General features: G+C 31.7%; 1 protein-coding gene across 2 annotated transcripts; it reads right to left on the bottom strand.

Annotated features, from left to right (window-relative positions):
- Positions 1 to 583: 583 nt before the first annotated feature.
- LOC126780227 (uncharacterized) lies at positions 584 to 19,981 on the bottom strand. 2 transcript variants are annotated; one of them, XM_050504513.1, is made up of 11 exons: positions 19,177 to 19,981; positions 17,021 to 17,152; positions 16,194 to 16,314; positions 15,387 to 15,546; positions 8,489 to 8,607; positions 7,627 to 8,309; positions 6,286 to 6,412; positions 5,395 to 5,558; positions 5,141 to 5,265; positions 3,656 to 3,856; positions 584 to 1,932 (listed from the first exon to the last, which is right to left on the bottom strand). In XM_050504513.1, exons 1-11 carry the CDS (start codon positions 19,564 to 19,566, stop codon positions 1,860 to 1,862), a joined length of 2,295 nt encoding a protein of 764 aa, XP_050360470.1. In that variant the 5' UTR covers positions 19,567 to 19,981; the 3' UTR covers positions 584 to 1,859. The 2 variants fall into 2 exon arrangements, with proteins under 2 accessions (XP_050360470.1, XP_050360471.1); XM_050504514.1 differs by having other exon boundaries at positions 16,194 to 16,230.
- Between the last annotated feature and the right edge of the window lie 755 nt (positions 19,982 to 20,736).

The raw sequence follows: 20,736 nt of genomic DNA, 5'->3' as shown, positions 1-20,736 counted from the left end.
TGCAAAATCAGCGGTTGGTGGATTGCAACGCATCCATGGAATTGATTTTTATTCATTACGGCATTCAAAATATTTCAATAATTTTAATACAGATTAGATTAAAACAACTCGTAGAAAATAATCGACCATAAAAATTCAATTCTATCAGAGTTAAATAAAATGTATGGATTTCAAACGCTTTATCCAATAACTTTGTAATCGCTTTGGAGATTACGATATTATAAAACTTCTACTACTATTATAATTAATGTGAAAGCAATTTAATACATTGAATTTAATTCTCAAAACTTTTTCTAATAATACTATTAGAAAAAGTACTGTTGCATTGAAATTTATTATTCTCTATCTTGAGAAGCTATATCTGGAATGTAGCAATTTGAAAATCTTATTACAATAAAATGTATAAAACAACCCTATATTTAGTTCTTGGTTAAAACACAGTAAAAATATTCCTACAAAAGATTATTTACATATGAAAAAAAAATTCATGCGATTTAACAAATATTCACACAAGACTTAAATAAATAAAAATTAAATTCGAATTATTTCATTAATTTAAATCGGTGGTAGTTTTTGACGAAACACTTAATTCGACTTCCATTAAAGCATTTTTAGAGAAGTTCTATAAGACATACGAAAATTATTTTTATAAAAAAAGAAAAAAATAGGCCAATCAATGTACATTAAAAAAATAAAATTTAAATACAGATTATAAAACGATAATTACAAAAATTGCCAAGTCGATTGTGACCTTTTGTAGATCTTATTTAAAATTTAATGTTGTTGCTGTGGATTCACTTCCGATTAATAAAATCGTCATTTCTTTTTTTCTATTGATTATTACCAGTCAGTTTCAGAAAGTTGCAACTTCAGATAAGTAAACGATCAAATGTCACTCACTATATACTCTATCTCACTGATCACCGATTGGATTTGAGTTGTATCAACTGCTGACCAATGACCGTTCAGAATCCGATTGGATTTGAGTTGTATCAACTGCTGACCAATGACCGTTCAGAATCCGATTGGATTTGAGTTGTATCAACTGCTGTCCAATGACCGTTCAGAATTAAGGTCAAATTAATTAATGTGATTTTGATCAGTGTTTCAGAATATAGCATTTGAAAATAAAAAAAAACTGATAGTCTTTGTTCAAGAAAGGCACTTAATTTTGTAACAAAATCAACGTGTCTTGATACTCAAGTAATAAAATCGCATTGCGGCCAACATAATGATTAAATAAATCGATTTTGTATTCATGAGGTTTAAATTATGAAACATAATATGACTATTCAAGGAAACGAAAATTCTAGACCACAAAGATTTTTTGATAAACTAAAAGTAATCAAATTATACTGAACAAGAAAGCAGTAATGTGATAGAGACGACAATATATCGACGTAAGTGGAGCCACAACAACACATTCACTATCATAAATCTAGACAATTATAACGATAATTATTACAAATCTTTCCTTAAAATATTTTTGACATTCAAAATTAGTATCTACTTCAACCCATTAATGGTCGAGTCAACAACAATAAAGGTAGCCAGGTTAATTAAAAGTTAAAACGTAAACAACTGCCAACTTCATTGACTTTAGACATGACTATTTAATTGTTATAGCAACCGGTGTATTGCTTATATAATCAAAACGATATTATATAAAGCAAATGACATTCACTAGCTCTAAATGTGTGTGTTTATCGACTACATACTTTATTTCTTATAATATAAGTAATGTCCTTGATACTTATTTCTATAGAAGTTCGATAGTTGCACTATCACAAAACACGCACTTGGCTTTTAAATGTTCATCAACTTCTCAGCTTTTCTACGAAATAACCCAAAACAAACCCTCAGTGAAGAGTTTTAGATCTTTTCGACCTCTTCAAAGCTTTTGATGTCCGGACCCATGGCAGCATGAAGTCACTAAAAATATTTAAAAAAAATTGTACAATTTGAAATAAGAATAATGTACTCGTTAATGATTACGTCGTGTCGTATGCCTAAACGTTTTCTGGAAGAGATCACATCAGCAATAAGTACGTTGCACTTCTCAACCGTCATTCCACTCAAGTTCCAACTATTAGGCCCTTACATATGAAATTAGCGTTTTATTCTTCACTTAGATCAGAAATATCCTTGGTTAAGAAATCCAAATTCAAATTTATAAATTCATTTAGCTGGTACATTTGAGTCTTGAAAACAGTCATTAATTTGTTTGTTCCTCATTATTTTTTTGGCGTCGCTTATTACCGCACAATGGAAAACATGAAATATCGGTATATTTACGAGTACGTATTCTACCGTTCAACAGTGCTGCAGAAACAGCTCGAAGGATTAATGAAGGATAGGAGAAGGATGTGCACGACGCTGGTGTCGCAAAAGAAAGCACGGTACGTTTTTGGTTTCAAAGTTGTCGTTCTGGAAATTTCGACCTTCAGGATCAACCCCGTGGACGGCCGGAGACCAAAGTGGAAAATGAAGAATTAAAGGCTATTGTGGAAGCGGATCCATCACAAAGCAAATCAAAGATAGCTGCAGGCTCTGGTATGATAGCTTACTTATGATGAAAAGTGGATCCTGTACGATAATCAGAAGCGCTCGTCGCAATGGCTGAACTCTGGAGACCCAGCCAAATCCTGCCCTAAACGAAAATTGACTCAGAAAAAGTTACTTGTGAGTGTTTGGTGGACTAGCGCCGGTGTCGTTCACTACAGCTTTCTAAAATCTGGCCAAACAATTACGGCAGATTGTCAGCAACTGAAACTATGAAGGAAAACTAGCTGCTAAACAACCGAGATAGGTCAATCGCTCTAGGCCACTGCTGCTTCATGACAACGCAAGACTGACCACTGAACAACAAGAAGACCACTGCACAACAAACAACCACTAATTTAGATGAGCTACAATTGGAATGTCTGTGACATCCACTGTACTCCCCGGACCTTGCTCCAACAGATTACCATTTTTTCCGGAATTTGGACAACTTATTACAAAAAAAAATACAACTACAAAGCGGCAGTCCAAACCACCTTCAAAGAGTTTATTGATTCTCGCGTGGTTTTTTTAGTATAGGGATCAATGAACTACCTATGAGATGGCAAAAGTGCATAGATAACAACGGTGCATACTTTAATTAATTAAATATATTTTACAAAAAAAATTGACTTTATATTCCTCCCATACAAAACGCCAATTTCATATGTAAAGACCTAATTTTATTGACCCGACTCGAAATCGCAGTACGCTCTCGTCCAATCAAGAGATTTTGGATTTTGGAGATCACTGATATAAGCTAGCCCCAAAATGAAAGAGGCAGTTGAATTTAATAAATATTAGATTTTAATTGGTGGTAGAGCTTTGTGCAAGCCCGTTTGTGTAGGTACCACTCACTCATCACATATTCCACCGCCAAACCGCATTACTTAGTATTGTTGTATACAAGAGACATAACATCTCAGTTCCCAAGGTTTGTGGCGCATTTGCGATTTAAGGGACGATTAATATATCTTGCAGCGCCAACGTTCATGTGCGGTGGTAACCTACCATCAGGTGTCCTATTTGCTCGACTACAATTACTAGACTACATAAAAATGAAATTTTTATCTATCAATAAAATAAAAAATATTATAAAATTGTATGTACTTACGATTCAGGCAGCTTCGGTAAAGGCTCGCCAAAACCCGTGACCGGCAAATCACTGGTTATCTCAATAAACCTGGCGTCCTGTTGGGGTCTTGGCCATACTGAATAAACAGAGGGCACGTTCACTGTAGAACTCCAGGAGTCCCTCTGCCTTAAACGTAGACGTTCGACGTGACGTTGCTCCCTTATCCGTCTCATGTGCCATCTAGAAAAAAAATCATCTTGTTTTAGTATCATATATATATATATACATATATATATTAACTACATTTATATATAACACAACGCAAATATTTGTCTTATTTAATTATCGTCGTCTAAAGCAATTCTAAAGAAATTCTAAAAATATCCATATAGACGAACACGCTATGTCAAGGTAAGTGCCGCCATTATAGTCATTTATTACATAGCCTTGCCATACGTAGCCTTGTATTAGTTACAACTTGTGGTAAGTTGTAAGGTCTATTATGCAAATATAACTTTATGGAATTGTTTGTTAGTGATAATTAGGTACTTATCGTTATAGCTTTCCTGTATTTTTTCTTATGAGTTTTTGTAAAAATACAACTTAATTCGAAAATGTTACGGTGATTATTGGAGACAATTTAATGGATGTATTTGCATATTAGATTCAAACTAGTTTCATTATTTACTTGCCTTTTTACTACCTTTTATTCATCTCTATCTAATTACTTTCATCACACACGTCCTGACAGAGGCGTACATTTAAAAAATCTATACTTTTTTTATTCCACACGTTTACCGCCTTTCCTTGAACACCTACCACTCTCCTTGTAATATGACATCCATCCATCCGAAAAATGTCTATAGAATAAATAAGTCAATACTTATTGTACAGACATTATTGTAGTTCTTTAATGGTGATGACGATAAATATACATATGTATATATATACTTTCATTATATAACCTAACTTCCTCAGTTTCATCTCAAACTTGATTCATTCATCACCGAACACTTCGCACTAAATATGATAACAAATCGAATGTCAATTTTAAAATTTGCTTCTTTAATTCAAGAGAAATAGGGAGATGGAAAACCCTCGCGATCTTTCAACATTACATCTTTCGGTAATTAAGATCATTAATAAGGAATTATATTGAAAAGTTCTTTATTAATACAATTCGAAAACTTGCAAATATATACAATGTAAAAGTATGTTTGTATGTTGGATTTCAACCAGGAATGGCTAGACGGGTTGTAATGGTAGGTATACGCCGTAGAATATCACGTAGGACACTTCTCTTTCATATGTCTATAATTTTAAAAGTAACTATTTATTTCAACTTAGCATATCATAACCATATAGCAAAACGGTAACAGCTTGTATATAATAAAAAATATTTTAAAATTACGATTATAAGTGATAAATTAACATAATTATTTATTGTTGTCTGAATTGTATGCGATAATAATACAATACAATGGCAAAATATAAGTTATTCGACAATAAAGTCACAGTGTGTACCTTAACTGCCGCCTCTCTTCGGCTTCTAATTTCTGATGTCTTTTCTCAAAAACCTTATCGTCAACATTTTCTGTACCTTCCATAGTGTAACAACTTGTATACGGCTTTTCCCGCCATCTTGGTACCTGTCAAAAACGTATATAAAAACAGATTATTAATTTCATTCTAATTTATTTATATATTTAAAAATTATAACGAAATTTTCAATACAATATAAAATAATATTTTCTAACACGTGTTAATTATGTACACACCTCGACAGTAGACGCTTGGGTATCCGCCGGCGGATCGACGTCCTCAAGCTTCAAATCTGGGTCTAATCCAAAATACCAGGAGAGATCTTTATCGCCAACCAACGTGGGGTATGGTTTATTCGTCATCATTCCAGGTACGGGAGATCTTTTACCACGAGTTGCGGCTATTAAATAAATATACAAAATTTCACATATAAACTGAAACTAATAAAAAAAACTAACTACCGACATCAAAAAAAAAACTACTCAATATATTGCATTCAAATTTAATTAAATAAAAAAAAACGAAAAAAAAAATATTCATTTTTATTAAATTAAATTTTTACTACAATTTCGAAATCTATTATGTGAAATGAAAATTGAATGATATTAAGAGAATTGAAATAAACAAATTAACAATTCAAGCATCTCCCAGACACACGACATCTTACATATCTGCCACGAAACGTAATGTTTCTTTACTTACTGTATTATGTTCTCCCCACACTTCTCTCTAACGTTGTTAATTTATTAACTCTCGCTGTCTCTCCGTACGTATGATTGAAATATTATTGAGCCAAGTCGCAGTTAGTGCAAATATATTGATTGTAATTATTTTTCAAAATCTGTAGTTTAACTTTTATAATAACCATTCTAATACGCATACGTTTCATTATAATAATTATATAATAAATTTATATATATATACTTATTAGAAGAAGCACGAAGGTGCGATCTTTTAACTATTTCAGCGTATATACACAATATTATCTTTTATAATAATGAATGAATAGTATCTCTTTACAATCTTGATGTCGAAGTGATACTTAACTTTTGCTGCGTAAGGTCCAAATAGTTGAGTGATGTAGCGATGAAGTCGTTGCTAGGATGAACTGCATGGTATCTACTTACCCTTGCCTCTAGTAGCTCTTGGTTTTGTCGGCCCCTTTGCACTTTGTTTCCCAAGACTAATGGCAGAAAATGCCCTCTTTCTACCCCGCGTGCTGGGAGTACCCCGTTTTATTTCTACGCCCTCTTCCTAAAACAACGCAGAATCGGAAATGAAATTAGAAATTTTCGATTTATAAATGTATCGATAAATTTTCAGTTTACGCCGCTGGGCGTGCACATTAACACGTGTCCATTTGTCCAATTGGACTATAAGAGTGTTCTTGTGATTGCGCACATACTGGTCCGCAGTCAGCTAGTCTCTGTTGAGAATAGCTGCCGTGGTCAAAATCGAACTGGGGGGGGGGATATAATCGTCATACAATCAAATACGTCACGTCACATACACGTCATACACGTCAACAGTAAATAGGGGCTATATAATAGATCGTATTATTTCCGTGAATCTAAATGAATCGTGAATCTTTTAATTCACCTGACATTATCTATCATACTTTAATCTTCTATGAGAATTTTAATTTTCGCACGGGTATAATAATGGTCTACATAAAAGGTTGATATCGATGACAAACATACAAAGAGAAATTCTTGTTTTTTTTGCGTCAGAGCTTCCGCTAAATACCTTACAAGTTTCATCATAATCGTATGAGTAGTTTAGGAACGCATGCATAAAAAAATATAATATTATAGAGACGATAATCCGCATAAAGGTTAAGCCAAAATCGATATAATCCGATCGGCTTTAGCGTTCACATTTGTTTTACATAATCATTGGGATATAAATGTGATTTATAATATCAAGTGTCTCTATATACTAGCACAATTATAATTAATTAATACATAACGCTCATTAAAATTGGACAGACGAAAATGATTTTTTATATCAAAAAAAAGTTTTGCGATTGTCACTAAAACACATTATTTAAATCCTTCGTCTGTTATGGAAAATTAAAATAAGTATATTCCGACATAGATCGATCTATATATGTATATAGAATTCCTATTTAAAGTAATAAGTCTTCCTACCTTCCTTACCCTCCAATTAAACATTTAAGTTACGGGAGCGAGAATAGCCCAAAAAGTTTTAAAAACGAAACCACGACATAAGCATCGCATCGCGACCTGCTGCTAAAGTAAGTAAGTAAGTATAAGACGTGGAGAGTTTATATATTTGGAAAGACTTGTCTCTGGAACTACGATTCCGATTTTAATAAATCTTGTGGCATTACATAGCCCTTTTGTTTAGATAGGTTAATAGACGGTATAGCGACACCCTATGTCGCATATTATGTCATATAATAAGAATAAAATATATTACAATAAATAATAGTTGACATATCTTACATCGATAGGACCGATAAGACTCGTGGTACGCGCATTTCGTCTCTTAGTTTTTTCTGGGATCAATTTCTCTGTTGGATAATCCAGTTGATTCAAATTATCCAAATTCAGAGCAGCGTCTGACGTGAACAATTCCTGAAACTCGTTAGCGTCCAGTGACGGTATTATCGAGGACAAATTACTATTCGTCTCCCCAAACGCGTAGTCACACAGACTGCTATCATTAACAGGTTTATCTGTGAACATTCGCCAATCGATTTCAGGCTCACCCTTCAACATATCATCAGCCGGTTCATCGAACATCGTCGTTTTCTCTGGATCCTTCTTGGCTTGGTCGTAAGCGGACATAAACCTGTTCAGCTTCGACTTGGTGTCAGGTAGATCATAGATACGTCGGGATGTTTCGCCGGAATCCGAGCATATCTTCATTCGTCCGTGATTGGTTTTTTGTAACATTAACTTGGGAATCGGTGACTGTTCCCTCATGTCCGCCTCGCCGAGCTGATAGGGGTCCTCCCCTGTAGGTGTGGTGTCGATTAGCCGTAATCTATCTGACAATGATCCTGTAAATTGGCTCGTCCGCTTTGGTATGGTCGTATTCCTCGATTTCCCGTAGGTGTTAATCATTTTCGACTTTTTGTTGACACTATACGATCGATCATACGTTGGATCGGTATTTGTTTTACCTGAAATTTGATAAATTATGACATTTCAACGTTGTAATTAATTAAAATCTAAAATATTGATTTTATTTAAAAAATATTCTAAGGTCATAATTTATTTTCGTAGAATTAGTTATGTAACGAAAAGATTTTGTACTGAATTAATAATAAATTTAACGTTTACTAATTTTGGTATGGCTCACTTTTAGACGTGGTCGTTTCGGCCGGTTGTGTCTTAGGAGTCTTTGACATGCGACTCAAACTGCCAATTCCAGAGGTCTTTCGTCTATTTCTCTGTATTCTTTGGATAATCGGAGTGCCGCTGAAAACATTTTTTTCATTGGAAAGAAAATTAGTTCATTTGTATATAAAAACAATTATTATAAAAGTAAATTAAATGTACTGCATTCGTAAATTAGAATTAAATTCAATGTAAATTTTTTTATTAATATGTAAAACATAAAATGAAAATAAAATAATATGACTTTAGATACAGAAAAACATATTCATAGTTAATTTGACTACCATTCACAACTTCAGAAATATTGTAGAGTCAGCCAACAATTCGCAATTATCACACATTCTCGACGCCAATTGATCCTTTTTGTTAAAATATCAGACTATAAACCAACTGAGTTTACGGTTCCAGGTATCTTTAAATCATTTTCATATATTTCTTAGGACAATAAATCCAAACTTTCACTTTGCGTTTAAATAAGATTGATGCTATAAAAGATTAAGCGTTTGAATGTATTTTCCTAAGATCAGAAGATAAAAAATCGTTTCAGACCAAGAACTCGTAAAGTCAATGAGCGTTAACACTTATTGTTTGGTGATATGCAATTTATCGCTAATTGTACCCTTTGTTCAATAAATGTGAACGGAGGCCAAAATTTCATAAATATTTAATCGTTTTTGAAGATATCATTTGAACCTTTGCACTTTTAAAACGACACTTTACAAAAACATAAAAAATATCTCACTGAATATTTTCATGTCACTTTCAGAGAACACCAGCGCCCAATAGTGGTCAAAAATGTGAATTGTCAAAGAGCCCTCAAATAATAATCATTGTTCAGTTTTGACAAACCATATAAACGGCAAATTTTTCGATTGGTCAATGGTTAGTTAAATGCAAAGTTTAATATAATTAAAATTCATCAATTATCTAACGTCGCATTCGTAGCCTCGTAGCGATCGTATTTACACGTGACATCTAACTCGATATGGAAAATGATTGATGAATAGGAAACAAAAAATGGCAATCGTTTTGATATTTCATTTTGGATTTGCGTATAATAATAAGGTAAGGTATGATGTTTGCCATCCGACTACTTGAGGAGGATTGTGTTTTCCGGCCTACATATAAATGTGTTTGTCCAATTATTTAGCACGTTCTGCAGCCAAGGCGACTTATATAAGCTGTGGTTGGATTCGTTATATGTATGGGTAATACACGGTTTTAGACTTTTCAAAATATTGAACATTACTAAAGCCATTATGTTAGATTTTAAATGTTCACAAAAAATAACTTAAAATTATTCAAGGTTCCTCCAAATTCAGGATATTAACTTTGACTTTTGGCCGTCTTTAGATGTTTTGACGAAACCAAAAAAAATTTTTTACATTTCAACATCAAGAATACAAAGCTCGTTTGTTCTTTATCGTTGGCGTTATTTATTTAATATTTTAGAATTTATTAAAAGGTCAAAAGAAACTCTTGCGTCCTTTAAATGTCGAATGTCGGTTTCGTCCTATAAAACTGCATGTACAAGAAAAAAATGTAAGCACCATCAATATTCATAAACAAAATCAATATCCATTTCTCCTGCTACAATTACGAAAAAGCCGTGATGGCCCAGTGGTAAGAGCGCGTGAATCTTAACCGATGATCGTGGGTGCAAACCCGAGTAAGCCCCACTGAATTTTCATGAGCTTAATTTGTAATATAATTCATCTCGTGCTTGACGATGAAGGAAAACATCGTCTGGAAACCGGCATGTGTCTAATTTCACTGAAATTCTGCCACATGTGTATTCCACCAACCAGCATTGGAGCAGCGTGGTGGAATAAGCTCCAAAATCTTCTCAAAAAGCGAGAGGAGGCCTTAGCCCAGCAGTTACATTCACAGGCTGTTACTGTATCCTATGCACTGGTTACAATTTCGGGTCACACGAAAAAAAAATGCATATTATACCGACGACGCATATTCGCATTCGCATATTACATGTGAAGACGAGAAAAACTAACAATGTCGGCTCAAGCGGCTTCATCCAAGATTCGGGTCTACAGCTTTAAAACGGCAACGGCTGGTCGAATACCATAAAGACAAGAAAAGTTATCCCGATTACCACGAAGATCAAGAACACCTCTTTAAGAGGTTAATTTAAAACTAAAACGCAAGTGAAATATATTGGAATATTATCAGCTATACAGATAATAAGAAAAATTGTCATTTCGTCATTTAAACTATAGTTTGTTAATTAAAACTTTATAATACGTAAATTATTTATTTCTAAGCAAAGTTATAATCTTTTCCGTAGAATATTTCCAAGAAGTCGACTTAAGTGAAATTTAAATCAATTAAACTCTAAATATATTTTAAAAAATCTCGATTTTAAAATAAAATATGCGAAAGCTAACAAAAAAGACCAGCTAAAAATGTTATATTTCAGTAATATTAAATAAAAAATTATATATTATTTTTTTAATAATTTGACAACTTTAACTTTTTATTAAAAAAAAAATTGTCACCCCTCTTCTGTCATAATATTGAGTCAATATTCACAAGAGGTCACCAAAATAAAATCAGTATTCGACTTCGACGCAACCAGTAACGCGCTGTGCTCTTAGCGTGCGTGCAATTCAAACGCCACTAGAAATAGACGCGTAAATTAAGGTGTTCACTTGATATATATCACTCGTTAGGCATTGTTACGTGTTGATTTTAATCGTATAATCAGTGATTTGCAGAAAAATGCCGAATCGCAATATTTTTGACGAACCGATCTTATGATCGTAGATTTATATTTATTACAACATAAATTATTATTATACACGATTTAATACTAAAAAAATTAAAAGAAAACAGCGAAATAGTTCCTCTGAATAAAAGGGATTTTTTAAATAACTGCGTGTCATTAAAAAAAGATTTAAGGTTAAAGACCGTCAAATTAAGGCACGTTAGTGTAATACCACCAAATTAACTTGGTAGTAGGACTTTGTGTAAGCCGGCCTTGGTAGGTGGCACCCATCAGTTATTCTACCGCCAAACAGCAATATTTAGCATTGTTGCATTCCGGTTTGAAGGGTGAGTGTCTCACTCACCCTTCAAACCGGAATGCAACGGAGTGTAACTTCAGAAACAAGGGCCATAACATCTTAGTTCAAAAGCTGATGACGGATTGGATATGTACGGAATAGTTAATATTTCTTACATCACCAATATCCACAGGCGGTGTTGACCATTTACCACCAGACCGCCTATTTGCCACTCCGCCCCGCCTGCTTATTTTATAAAACCAAATTTCAAGAGTTTTTTGTACCACAAACACTAATGAACTTAGAAACTAGGACCGGTATCTGCAACCCTTTACGCTAGCCACTAGACAAACGAGGCACAAAACTGCATTTTTAGTCTGTTCTGTTGTCTATTATTAATAACTTAGATGCATGTCAGTTATAATTCATTGCAATTTTTTTATTTAAGAATGACATAAACTAGTATTTGATAATTTCATATTAGGATTACTAGATACGTGACTTTTAAAACAACTGACCGTAAAGCAATTATACCTATTTGAGGATAGACTACCGCTTTGCGCAAGCTCATCTAGGTACCACTCATTAAACTCATTGGGTACCCACCCACCCACTCATTAACTGTTATACCGTCAAACAGCAAAATATTGTGCTCATGTTTGTGATTAGCATGATAAGCGACCTAAATTATAGGCCCAAGTTTTTATGTAACAAAGTATGTAAGAAACAAACGCGGGTCAGGAATCATATATATAACATCGCACTTGCATAATATCATAAATATTCAGTATAACTTTGAAGTTATATTAAAAATAATAAAGAAATACGAAAAAATTTTGTGAGAAATGTAACAGACACAGTAGAGTCAGGAATTATTGATTAAAATTTGCTCTATCAAATCGAACCTTGTTAAAATATTTTTTGTGTCTTTATACTATTTGATTAGCTAAATCTAATTAATTAGGATTTTATTGTTTACTGATTAATTTTTTAGGATGCACTAATCTCAGGATTTAGTTGTTAACTTTGAAAAAATCATTTTACGTCAGTTAAGCCATTTATTAAGAACGGTTAGAAACTATAACATCACGTTACGCTAACGATCCACTGGGACGGAGCAATAAGGTCCCCAGTGAAACTGCAACTGGAGCGCGGAACTGCTAATATAAAAAAAAACCTGAATTGAATTTGAACAAGACGATTTATTTCTATTTACTATTTAAATTGCTAATTCAATGTTTCAAGCATAAGGTACATTAATCTTTTTTTGCAAAATTGATTTACAATTATGTTAAAAATGGTTAGATTGAACAACGATGAAATATAATAACACATAAACAGCGACGAAATTTGATATTGAACTATGTCTCATTATCGCAAAAGAAAAATGACTCTCAATGTTATTGTTAATATAAACTGTGTGAATTGAGTAAATCTAAATACATATACTTTATTCAACAAATTTTACGGGAATAAATAAATCGTAACGCTATCACCGATCTGCGATGTATTGTAAAGTTTAGAATTGAGAAAGACCAGAAGTACTATTTTCTGAATTTTGTGATTACGAAAAATTTTTTTTACAATTTTTACAATTATTATTATATTCCTGGAAATCAACGTAAAATTCAGGCTTTTAGCATTTATATAATGATGTATTGTGTAATAAGCCTAATTTATTAATAGAATCATAATATTTTCAACTTATTTATGCGCCAAATTAATAGCGCCTGCGGAATTTTATTACCAATGCCCAGAAAGTATGTATTGACTTTTCAGAGTCGAAAATTTATATTTACTTCGCGTTTTATGCAATGTTTATCAATGATTCGATCAAAATAATCAATAGATAATGTTGTTATATTATGACCCAAGCAACAAGAGTAATAGGTAGTTATTACAACATCCCAAAGGAAGTTTTGAGCTCCAAGATTTTAATTTGACCGAACATCTTTTTTTTGTAAACTGAAAACATTAAACATCTATAGAATTACCCCAAAATTAAATATAATAATCGAGGAACATCAATATCAGTTACTTGCTTAACTTTTCTAACAACGTAACTGAGCCTTGCTGTTAATAAAGATAAATGAGAATTTTATAAATGTTTCGAATCTAAAATGATTCCTAAAATACTGAACTACCATCGATTACATTAAGACCAATGCTTTATTATCCAAGGTAAGATAAACGTTTTGTGTTTTGTTTTTTGGCGTTTAAAACCAAACGATCTTTTACAAACCAATTCGCTAGGTACAAATGATTATGCATTATTTACCTATTCGTTATTTTAAAGTCAGTTAGTGTAAAAAACATTATATAACAATAGAAAAGGCCCGAGGAAAAATTGTTAAGCATTCATTTATTTTTAGTTCAAATTTAGAAACTTTTATCCCATGGATAGAAATTTATTTAATTATTTCTGTTGTAGTAATGTTTAGGGTTTATTTAAAATGTTTCGTGTCCTATACAACCATGAGCTTCACATAAGCCCATAGATATCAGATAGGAAATATGTATATGATCTCTCCAACTCGTCTTCGTATGTCTTAGAAGTGCTATTGCCAATGTCTAGCGTTCAGTGCTATTTTATGTATTTAATAAATTTTCAAGTTAAGACATTTACCAGAGTAATCTCTTAAAATACATCAAAAACAATTTTTATTTCGTTTTGAATTATATTCATTCGCGTATATTTATGACGGTTCGGTTGATTGCCTATTATTAATGTCACGTCTATCATGTATAGAGGTTTTTCATAGTATAATTAACATACAATTGGCTGCACGCAGGTGGTATCGACCAATCAGGTAATTACAAATCAATAAAATACAAGAAGGTATATTTCAAACCATATTTACACTACAGACCCTGTATGTGAGTCGAATTAATCATTGTAAAAGACTCAATACCGGACCAAAGGGCGCACGCCCTACCAACAGTTCCCACCTAGGCGTTATGATTACAAATCGTTTTCGTTTCTGTTACACGATTGCAAATAAGGCCACAACTGTAATACAGTTTTAGTGAGCACCCCTGTAGCTTCTTTAATAACTGTGTTGCTTTGTGTGACAGGTTTCAAATACGACCGTCATTTATGTTTCGGCAAACGTAAATAGAATAAAAAGGGATAAAATTACGATTGCTATAAAATGACATTTTTGGCGTCTGATTACTTCCGAGTATAATTGTGACATTATACAATTGACAATTATTTACCAAACGAAACATTTAAAATAGTCATTTTCATTTGTTCTGATTATAGACACAAAGAATAGAGTGAAAATTAAACTCCTATAATGAAACAAAACGACTGTGTCCAAAATCTGTTTCCCTTATGTAAATGGAGCTATTAATTACGCGATCGTGAAATGACAGGGAGTGATACGCGACATTATTTAAGGGTTAAATCGTCAAAATAAGTAAGTAAAATTGCCCTCGAACATATGACATTAACCGATCTAGATAGAGACAACTACAGGCCAAGCAAACCTTTTGTCTCGCTCATGCTCACGTTCAATCAATTCTCTACATCTGTATAAAATCAAGAATCTTTATCAGTTGAGGGTAGTTTGACTATTTTTAATTTTTGATTCTCGATTAGGTCTTGTTTTGGTCTGGTTACTATTATCAAAAAACTATTCGCTTCGATTACGAATAGAATCTTTGAATATAGTGTCTGGGCATATAAGACTAGTAACCAACTTAAATGACTGTCGACACTCGAATACAAGAAAAAGTTGTTTTCCATTTTAGAAGGTTATAAAATGGAAAACTTATTCTAACAAAGACAATCATAAAGTATTCGTGACTTATTCTTAATTCAAAAAAAATACACACCTGTTCGATGTAACAGTGTACATCGCCTCCGCACGATTCTCAGTCTTCATCTCTTTCTTAATAATCGATCTCTTGTTGTCAATCATTTTGTAATTATCACAATTATGTTTTTTATCGAAGGCCGGAACTTTTATGTCACCTGACGCGTAATTTGGTACCTCTGAAAACACTCATCATGAATGAAATATATCAAATATTTTTTCCTGACTTTTTAAGAAAAATAAATAATTAAAAAGATAAAATATTAAATAGATTTATATTTTATATTTATTTATCCCACGTCTATAACCAAACATACATTATTGAAAACGTTTCACTTTATGCTTTTAATATTAATATAAACTATAAACCGAATAAATAGAAACGCATTCATAGTTGCTGTTTGTGTTTATTTAGACCAAATAAATACAAAGAGGGCTATAAATAAACTAAACATACATATAATTAGTAAAACAGTTTTCATTTCCACGTATTTTAAATGTAATACATTTTGCATTTCGATAAAAAAATAGCCTGAATGCGTTTTACCTTAATTAAATTTGAAGACGTATTTCAATGGTTGTGATTTCGTTTTTTTAATACAATTTCAATAATACTGTGGTATATACTTTTTTTAACCTTCTCGTCAAAAAGGGAGAGCCTAAGGAGGCCTTAGCCCAGCAGTGGGACATTCACAGGCTGTTGCAGTTGCATATACTTATTTATTTTTGAATATATCTGATATTAGTGTAGATAGGTGTTTTCGTTTAATAAATAAAATACATACAAAATACATTATTTATTAAAATACAACAAGATGATGCTTACCTGGCTCCCTAGTCGTTCTAGCTATCCCGAAAGTTTCCTGTCCAAAAGGTTTATTGTTATCAAAAATATATGAATTTCCTTTATCTGGTAAAAGCAGTTCTGTAAAGCTATTTAACATAATCTGAAAATGAATTTAATTGACAACATAAGGAGAGGATTTCGCAAAGAGCCAATACCGGCTATGGAGGGGACCGGGGCTGGATTTAAAAATATAATAAGTTTATTGCAAAGTAAATATAAAAAAAAGGTTGAACTATTGGAGGCGAGTTCCTTTATGAATCAGTCTGGCACTGGGTCTTCTATTATATTTCGAAATGGAGGTCGATTTTAATGTTTAAATTTCATACAAAGCATTGTCTGTTTGAAAAACTGGACGTACACGCATTTTTTTATTTTACCATATATTTCAATATACTATTAATAGAAAATATTCCAACCGTGATTTTAAAGAAATAAATGTAAAGCACCAATTTCACCCATATAACGTCACAAAAAATTATATAAGAATTCCTATAAAAATCATTTTGTTTCTGTCGGCTCTTTAGACACGGCGTCCAAATTTCCGTAAATTGGCATATTCTTTTTTCAACTGGAATGGTAGTCAAAACATTTTAACCGTCTCTCAGTGAATTCATATTATTATTTTATTCAACGTACATATTGAAAAAGTACTAAAATTTTCGAATTGTTTACACAAAATAATAAGTAAATAATTAATTCAATAGCCATGTAATTGGACATAATTTTGTGAATGGGAATAACGGAACTTTAAATAAATTTATGGTTTATAAATAAAGCATTTTAAAGCCTATAATTTAATCACTTACATGGGAAGCGCCTTGATCGTTCTTAAGGATGCCCGATGTGATTGTTGATGTTGGTGTGTATAGAGGAGGATTGACAGTGTGCCGTTGACTCAATCCTATTCTTCTGTCCATTCGAATTAATTTTGCCTTAAGCTGGAATCATATGCACAGACTATATAAAATATTCCACGAGTGTTAATAACTGAATAATTTCAACATTTATTCATATAATCCGCACCGTCCAACAATATATTTGTTGTTAATTGTAAGTCAGAAAATTACTTCGTATTGTAGTATAAGAATGAAAAAATGTGTATTAAAAATTAAAAAGAAAAGTTTTAAATAAAAATTATACTTGTCTAATGTATATCAAGTGTTTTATTTTTATTTTAAAAATTCATAACAGTTCTATAGTGTTACAGCTAGATTTAATCTTCATTACTAATAGTAATTTGTGCTGTCATAATCTAAATCTAATATACTAAAACTTTTTATGATCTACTATTAAAGATTACCTGAATAAGATTTACATCATTTTAAATCACTAGCATGCTATTCTAATAACGAATTTTTCTATTCATAACCAAATAGTCTTTAAATGGAACCTAATATTTATACTATATTATAATTTTTTAATGTGTTATTATTTATTATTCTACAGTGTTATTATACAAAAATGTACCATTATTGATAAGTGTACAGTTGCAGCAAGCCCAGTTCATTGATTAAAAAATTTATTCATACAATTTTTGCAGCAATTTAGTATAAAATCAAAGGCAAATATCGACACTTAGATTTTTACTATGATACTAAAGTGCACATTCATTTACAAAATAACTTTAAATTTTTATGTTTCTTGTACTTAGAAATATGTACTTTCATATGACTGATTTTAAAGCTGCCTTTGATTTTAACTGGCTCAATAATATGATCCAAATACAAAAACTAATAATTTATATCATAAACTTTATCATAATAAATATCACTTTTTTATGACTCTCTATGATAAATTCTTTACTTTGTCGTTTACACATCTTTACATGCAAAGCTGTTTCTTCTCTTATTTAAGGTAAATTTTTAAACAACATTTTATAATGATTATTAACAAAATTAGTTTCATGGAGTTAATATAATAAATACAATTTTGAAATGGCAGCTGTGGTACAATTCGCAAAAGCAATGTCCTGATATGAAAAGTGAAATAACTATTACATGATTCATAGCTTACTTTTTAAAATATTTGTTTGAATTTCCATTACTAATTTCATAAACTTGAATTTTAATAAGAATTTAGGTAACATAACAGAAACAATTATATTATTTTCAAATATATTTCATATGATTATATTTATACAAATGTATATAAGTTTGTCATTCATATAACATCTAAGGTATATAAAATATCCTAAAAATTATAGTAACAGTAAGGCATTGCAACTTTTAGCAACAACTTATGTAAATAGCTCCAGTCGCAATGCAGCATATTTTGTTTTTTTTTTTTTATTGCTATATAAATTTATAAAACCGCAAGGTTAGATTCAAACCTAATTTTTCTCAAAACACCTTAAATTTTAACATAACATTTCATTTTATTTTATTTAAAAATCATTTTTAATAAATAAACTACAATAGTTATCATTGAAGAATTCGCAAATTTATTAAATATAAATGAATCAAAGCTTTACAGTAATTTAAGGTAATTATATGAGTTCAAACAGAGGCAAACATGGTAATTTAATAATTACCTCCGACTTCTGTCAAATGACAGAGAAAACATAAATAATGTAGCAGTTAGCAAGCCTTTGCAAATAAAGCTGTGGTTTTAACAACCTTGACGCTAGTGAAATAAAGCATATTGATAAAAATATATACTTTTTTGATTTACATAGACTTAGAACAGTCATGTAAATGTACAAAATCTTACATACAGATTATGCATGTTAAAAGCACTTTAGTAATATTTTTTGAGCAAAAGCACTAATTGAATTAAATTTTATTAATAGAGTATACAATTGTTATAATAATCAAAACATATCTTCTTAAACAATTTAAAGCTTTCACTATGTCTATATTTCCAGTCCATTAAATATACTGTTTGTATGTAAACAAAGCATAACATGCATAATATATAAAGGTCTAAAAAAAATTATTTTTTTAGAGCCAGATAAAAAACTTACGGTATCATTTTCCTGTTTCAGAGTTTGGTACAATTTGTCTCTTTTGGTAATAAGTTCGTTTTGTTGCTGAATTAGATCCAAATGATAGATTAACAGATCTTTAAGCTTTTTATTTTGGTTCTCAGAAACAGTAAGCTTATCTGTTAGCCTTGTCACATCAGAAGAACTTGCAATCTTTTTCTCTTCTGTCGTAACACAGTGCGTCGATACTTCAACTTCTTTTTCTAAAAGAAGAGGCTGCCTTCTTTCTGAACTTTGAGAATGACATGCGTAGATGTGGTCGAAAGGAAAACTCAGCAATCCATCTTTTGCATCCAACTGGTTTAATGTTGACAGCTCCGCCGAGAAATTCACCAAATTCGTTTCATTTACGCTACTGCGACTGTTCATTTTTATAGAAAGCCGATCGTAAATCACTTACGACAAGCCTGCCGGCTGTCAAATCCTATCTAACCAAATTTGCACTTGTCCGTAACATTACAACGGCTTTTTAATCCTTTGTGCCACACGTAAGAGTTCGTGAGGAGAAAAATATTGCTTACATTTCTCGGGTATTACATTGTCAAAACAGCTACAATTCTACGTACATCTACTCTTATGTTCTGACATATCTTTCACGCACATGTAAAATGATAATAGACGCAACTATACAACTGTTCCGTGGATAAAAGTTAGGGCAAAAATTTGTCTCAGAGCAAGACATTCGAAAAAATTAATATTTCATTGAAATAATTGTTTAATTACATCACTTGTATAATATCAAGTTTTCTTGTCAATCATATAAAATTTATAACAAAATTCATCAACTAGCGTCAAGGCGTCAACCGTAGACATTTTTAACTTTTTTATTTGCATTGTCAGAGGTCAGGGGCAAAGGAAACGCTCAGAAAAGGCCACCTGTCTTTAACCATAGACAATGAAACTGCATTTTAAATAAATTTTAAATAATAAATATTCTTGTGTGTACTATTTTATTTCTTTGACAAATGTAAATAATTATTATCCGCTAAAAACAAACAGAACCCACTACAGTATTAACGATCTAAAAACATATATTATAATTTTTTTTAAATAAAAAATATTTTAAAAAAATCTAATTATGTTTCGTATAGTGCACAATTTCTCAGTATAATGAAAGTATTTTAAATAATAAGCCCAAAAATATATTACGGGTGCATGTGAATAGACAACTTATAAATTAATCAATAATAAGGCTTCCGAAGACCTTCTACAACGTGAACCTATAACCTTTAGTTCATGTTGTATTTAGTAATATGCATAGAAATAGTGTAGAACTATATTTAATTTTAATTATTTGCCCGTCTAAAAGTAAAAATTTTTGTAATTATTATTGTCATAATATTAAGATATCCATCCAATCCGGTCTTGCCACTTTCTTTAGGTCATCGGCCCACTTTGTTGAACGCCATATCCTGCGTTTGCCAAAGCTCTTTCTTCAATCTGGGACTCATCTGCTATAACGGCCATAGGTCCTGCGACGTACGTACGTCGCAGGACCTATGTGGGTGGGTTAGTTACGTAACTAACCCACTGCTACTT

The sequence above is a fragment of the Nymphalis io genome, chromosome Z (genome assembly GCF_905147045.1).
Source record: "Nymphalis io chromosome Z, ilAglIoxx1.1, whole genome shotgun sequence".
Classification (NCBI taxonomy): Eukaryota; Metazoa; Arthropoda; class Insecta; order Lepidoptera; family Nymphalidae; genus Nymphalis; species Nymphalis io.
Note: the sequence above shows the minus strand (reverse complement) of the source record. Positions and strands in the feature narration are given on the sequence as shown.